We start from the raw sequence: 6,698 nt of genomic DNA, 5'->3' as shown, positions 1-6,698 counted from the left end.
AAAATAAAAAAAAATAGTTTCATTTAATATAATTTATAAATTGATAATTTTAAATTATATTATAAAATACATTTTGTACAGCTTATCAAAATAATTACATATAAAAAATAAGTATCATCTGGCACTTCGCAACTGTAAATTCTATTAATTAATTAATGACACTCGATATCAAAAGTAGAGTAAATAATAGTTTTAGTTAAATGCAAAGTGTGCAAATGTTTAGTTGCTCAAAAACTGCAGAATTTGTATTATTAATATATGATTGATACACAAACATGGAAAATGGCAAATAATTTCGAACACAAAACGAAATAATACGATTATGTCCACGTATTATAAAGGGGATTAAACTTTATTGTATTAGTAATTTTCTGAGATAATTATGGAACCGTTCGTGGTAAGGTATGTTACAATTCATCTGTTCGTGTGTATTGTAATAGTGCAAGGGAAGATTGATCCAAACCAGGCCTTTTTGCAATTCATAAAGGACAGCGATCGTTTCAACAGCGCGGAGGCGGACGAACCTTCACAACTATTAAAGGTAAATAAATAATAAGGATTTTTAAAAAAATATTTATCAATTAACAAATCACAAGAACAAAATCAAAATAATAGATAACATAACATATATAAATTTTTAAAATCTAAATAATTTTGATCCATTTATACTACACGTATAAATTTCAAAGCAAAATGCTTATAATATCTTATAATAAATGTGAAATAATTTTAACGATATCTATAGATATCTAATATTGCTTTCTTGAAAATTCGAAAAAACGTAGAAAATACATTAATTTTGAATTTCTGTGTACTAGGAATATGATTTCATTATCGTCGGAGCTGGTAGTGCAGGATGCGTTTTAGCAAATCGTCTTAGCGAAATAGATAAATGGAATATCCTTCTAATCGAAGCTGGAGATGAAGAATTGCTTATAATGGACGTACCAATACTGGCCACGATGCTTCAATTTACAGATGCGAATTGGGGATACAGAACAGAACCGCAAGTATTAATTCTTACAGCCTATCAAAACTTTGCAAAACAAAACAGTTATTCAAACGTTTGATATGATAATAATAATGCAGTATCTAATTGTATGATAAAGAAATGGATGCTAATTGTTGCTTTGTGATTAGTTAAACGCTTGTCTTGGAATGAAAGAAAAGCGATGCAATTGGCCTCGAGGAAAAGTGATGGGAGGATCGTCCGTTCTCAACAATATGATACACACGCGAGGCCACCCGGAAGATTATGATCGCTGGGCTTCATTGGGCAACCCCGGCTGGGACTGGAACTCAGTACTACCCTACTTTCTTAAATCTGAAGACATGCAAATCAAGGATCGCAACATTGACAAAGAGTGTCATTCGACGGGTGGTTATTTAACACTGAATCACGCCGCATGGTCCACGCCTCTGACTGATGCTTTCATAAAAGCAGCGAAAGAACTAGGAGAAGACATTGTGGATTACAATGGAAGACAACTTAATGGATACGCGAAATTGCAATTCACTTTACGAAATGGTTCTAGACTCAGCTCAAACACTGCTTTTATACACCCAGTATCGAAGCGAGCTAATCTAGATATATTAATGAAAGCCCATGTCTCAAAAGTATTCATAGATCGAAAAACAAAGAGGGTCGAAGGAGTAGAGTATATTCGGAATTCCATGAAGTATACCATCAGAGCAAGGAAGGAAATAATATTAAGCGCAGGAGCCATTAACAGTCCACAAATACTAATGCTAAGTGGTATTGGACCTTCGGATCATTTAAGTAAGTTGAATATTCCAGTTATAGCTGATTTGAGCGTCGGTGACCACCTTCAAGATCATATTGCTCTAGGAGGTTTAACGTTTCTCGTAAACGAATCGATTTCCATGAGAACCGACAGACTATTCGAAGAGGTAAATAATATTTTTGAATATATGATCCGTCATAGCGGGCCTTTGTCCGCACCGACGGGGACTGAAGCTATCGGTTTTATAAACACGAAAAATAAATCTTCTTTATATCGTCCCGATCTAGAATTACTTTTTACAGCGGGGTCTTATGTTTCGGAAAGAAATTACAAAGACGCATTTGGAATTGATGACAGAATATACAATTCAGTATATAAACCTATAGAAAATAATGACACTTGGATGATTCTTCCAATGTTACTACTGCCAAAATCTGAAGGCTATATTCGTTTAAGGGATTCCAATCCTTTAAATCCGATGCTGTTGTATCCGAATTATTTAAACCATACTGAGGACTATAAAGTGATATTGGAAGGTATACGACGAAGTGTAAGAATATCAAAAACCAAAGCTATGCAAAGATATGGTAGCAAACTACACGATATCCCCATACCACAATGCCAAGAGTATCCTTTCGATTCAGACAAATATTGGCATTGCGCAATGCGTCATCTGACGCAGACTATTTTCCACCAATGTTGTACATGTCGAATGGGTTCGCAAAGTGGAAATTCTGTGGTCGACGAAAGGCTTAATGTGCACGAAATAAAAGGGTTACGAGTTGCCGATGCCAGTGTCATGCCGGAGATTCCAACGGCGCACACGAACGCGCCGACGATAATGATTGCGGAAAAGGCCGCGGACCTCATCAAGGAGGACTGGGGCGCCATCGATATGAATGATATAAAAAGGTTCAAGAGAAAATCCAACTGTAGGTTGCATATTAAAGCGTCCAAGAGATACCCACCGCCTAAGCCTTACAATTAGTTCAATTCGATACATACATACAAATATCATGTATATACATATACACATCATTAGAAAATAATAAATTCAACATTTTACCTAAATACTTTTTAGCAATTATGTGATCAGAATATATATATATATATATATATATTATATATATTTTGACGAACGGCTGCTAGTTACTTTGAATATATATATATATATATATATATATATATATATATATATATACTTTACAGAATTGAATGATGTTATATGCAATAATAATTTTAAGTTTTTTTTTTTTAGAAATATTCAAAGTAATTTTTGTGTTAAACTAGATATAACACCTCGTATAATTTTAATATTTCAATTTTGAGATAAGAAAGATCTCGGCTCAATAAATTATATTAATCTTACAATAGATTAATGATTATTTTTTATTTTTTCATTTCCTTCCTTCTAAATCTAGAGTATTCTAATTACTATTATTTTAAAATGCAATCTCGTAATACTATTGAACTAATAAAATATTGTAGTGTTTTTGATTATAATACTCTACAAGAAAAAGCTAAGCGCGTAACTGACTCTTTTTTGTCACATTGCTCATCAGATCCCATACTAACGCGTTCAAATCTGACACATGAACCGGGGTTTATCCAACACATATATCTTATGTATAATATTATGTTAATGGGAATTACTGTATCTTCCAACAGGTATAAAAATGTAATTTAAAGAAATGATTAACAAATTTTAATTCGGTAATTTATTCTGCTCGACGCTGTCGATAAATTGCAAGAACAGTACTAAAAACATCTATATGGCGATTTCCCTGAGTATCTAAATAACAAGATGTAATAATATAGCAACAAAATAATATTCTAACAAGTTGTGAAACAATCGATCTAACAAATTAATTCACATATATAAGATTCAGAATTCCATTAACAATACGTATTTCTATAAAGATACTAAATCAATGCATATCAAACAAAAAATCATACGCCAACGCGAATAGTGAATTCCAATGCCATAATCCCCATGGAAAGATATTTCGACGTCAATAAATGTTTAAATAAAAATGATAAACTCATTATTCAAATCTAATATAAACGGGTATCTGAATAAACTTTATATTTATTGCCAAAAAAATATGATAGACGAAGACACGTGCCGACGAATATTATTTGCATACGCATAATGATCAAGTGCAAAACAGTGATATAAATAAAAATATAAGCACTAAAATAAAAATGCACTAAAAAGTGGATTTAACGAAGTAATATAAACAATCAAAATTTATCGAAGTCTAAATAGTGGAATGAATTATTTTCTTATAATACCTATCTATATATGTGTCTATGTAGTCTATTCGAACTTTAAATTTAAATTTATAAGAACTTTTGAATTATTTGCCGTGCAGGCAAATGATATAAATCCCGAACTAGTCACTGTTATTTACTAACAATATCTAGTCATACAAATATTTTAAATCGAATTTTCTTTTTGCAATGATTTGAAGATTGTTGAATGGTTCGCAATAGACTTGTATTACAATCTGGAAAATTATTATAAAATGTCAGTCGATTTGTTAATAAAATCATATGAAATAACAATAAACGATTTATAGTAAGAGCTTATTGCATATATCGATAGAAAATAGAAGTCGTAATCGATATTGGCCGCAACATCCAATGCATTTTGCGTGTTGCATTTGAGGAGATTTCGATTTATCGCGCAGCGCGCCAGTCCAAGGACTAATTTAGAAAATGTGAAGCAGAATGGGTTGCGACAATTTACGTGCACTGCATTTATTTCTGTATAGAAAAAAACGTTTCTATCAATATTGCTCACAAGTGCTAATAACAGACTTATTTACAGAACAGATCAGTACACAATTACCAAAAATTATCAATTTATCGATTTTACTATAATAACAAATTAGGCTGAAATTTCAAATTATTTGTTAGCATCGAAATGGAACAAGTTATTTGGCCTATTTCAAGAAGCATAATTTAGTTTACAGATTAATAATGCAAAGCTTAAGAGTATACATTGATGATTAAAAGCGTTGAACGTTTCTCAAACGACGTTTTTGCAAATTAAATATTTATTCACATTTGTCTGATATCTGCTTTCATGAATTTCTTGATTTTATTTTATAAACATAACGTAATTAATAACCGTCATGTCATACGTAATCTTTGAATTCTAGTTATCAGAACTATCCCAACAAGATGATACAGAAGAATTGTCATTATTATCTTAAATAAATAAAAATTATGCCATCTATATATATATATATAATATATATATATATATATATACAATAATAAATTATATATATATATATATATATACAATAATAAATTATATATATATATATATATATATATATATATGAGTGTGTTTGTTCTTGCCCATCCTTGCAAACAAAAATTTGGTACAAAACCACTATATGCAATATCTGTGATGCATTTCGATTTCAGCAATTATTTCACTAGAACCAGTAACTACTATAGTTAATAATCATTGAAGAAGCAATTAATCAAGTTTTCAGTGAAATGTCTTCTGAACGGAGATTTATAATAAACTTTTCCAAGAAACTAAGCAAGACCTTGTGCAATCAGTATTCACGACGAAAAACTAAAATCAAGCCTTGCAAGTCTGTAGAACGATAATTACAAGAGTGGGGTTTATATTTTCATTGGTCTTCTTGATGTAACGACAATGTCGGTTGTCATGACGGTTGGTTGGGGCTTTTAAACCCGCGACCGTGCGACGACAGTTGCCTAGTTTGAATATAACATTCGGCGGACGAGCCATCAGGATCACTGACAATACTGAGCAACAAATGATACAGGGATAGTAGTGAACGTGAATAAACAATTCTACGCCAATTGGAAATAGTTATTAATAATTTGAAAATTTAGTGAAAATAAAAATGTTTAATTAAATATTTTCAAAGCTGTTTTGCATATATTAAGGATTGAATGTAAGTGAAATTTATGTTAAAATACATATCTAATTCAGAAATTAAATAAATCAGGTCCTTCCATACAATTCAAACATTTCATATTTACAAGATATACATACATATTATTTTAAAGTTTGTGTTTGTGAAATAATTTTGAAAAAACATATTTACAAATATATTTCAATACACCTACATATAGTATAGTATAGTACTGTTTGACCTTAAAAATTCTAATGAAAAAAAAAAAATCGCGAATATTAAAGATGAGCATATGAAACAAGGCGAATAAGTGAGTACTAAAAATCTTAATAAATATATAATATTTCGCTGTAAAGTTTAATACTTTATTTATATGCTTTGGTCGTATTGAACTTTCAATAAAAAAGGCTGAATTTTAAATTTCCGAATAATTTTCAAATGAATTTTAAATATTCAGGGTGAATAAAATTGTATCCATAAAAATAATGATTTATTATTTACAATAATATGAGCAAACTTAAAGCATAAAATTTCGAAATGGATATGTCTCATTATCGGTAGAAAAGTTAACATCGTGTTTTTCGTTTAATTTTTTTTATATCACAAGACTATATAAAAATAATATGCAAGAATATTGACTAAAAGAATCCTGGTTAACCGCAATGTCTACGATGCATTTGTTTCAAAGTGTGATTACATGACCTTATTTGCATTAATTTGTTGCATCTATAAAGCAGCTATGCACATGACACGAGAGGACGTCAAGGTTCCGACTTTTGCGCCCGAAGCAGATGCATCTGCCCAATTAGTTCGACTACTACCATCAAAGAATAATGATCAACTGATTTTTTCTTTGAGATTACTTTCAATTTGTAGTAATATTGATGCAAATGAGACGGTTTAATGACATCAGCAAAAAACAATCATCCACGGCATACACGATTGTTATTAATACAATCCTCATTTTGAAACATAAATAATAAACTGAAGGGTTACAAACGAATACTGTTCTAAACTTTTACTTTGTGACTTCTAAAAATGATAT

At 30.6% G+C, this 6,698-nt stretch overlaps 1 protein-coding gene across 1 annotated transcript; it reads left to right on the top strand.

The window, feature by feature from the left end:
• The first annotated feature begins 382 nt into the window (after positions 1-382).
• LOC113370788 (glucose dehydrogenase [FAD, quinone]-like) lies at positions 383-2,733 on the top strand. The gene is made up of 3 exons (XM_026611475.1): positions 383-541; positions 819-1,010; positions 1,141-2,733. The coding sequence occupies exons 1-3, from the start codon at positions 383-385 to the stop codon at positions 2,731-2,733; spliced, it is 1,944 nt and encodes a 647-aa protein (XP_026467260.1).
• Positions 2,734-6,698: the final 3,965 nt, after the last annotated feature.

Source organism: Ctenocephalides felis, unplaced genomic scaffold, assembly GCF_003426905.1.
Source record: "Ctenocephalides felis isolate EL2017-DRISC unplaced genomic scaffold, ASM342690v1 CF-g0.4_SCAFFOLD_01492, whole genome shotgun sequence".
Lineage (NCBI taxonomy): Eukaryota > Metazoa > Arthropoda > Insecta > Siphonaptera > Pulicidae > Ctenocephalides > Ctenocephalides felis.
Note: the sequence above shows the minus strand (reverse complement) of the source record. Positions and strands in the feature narration are given on the sequence as shown.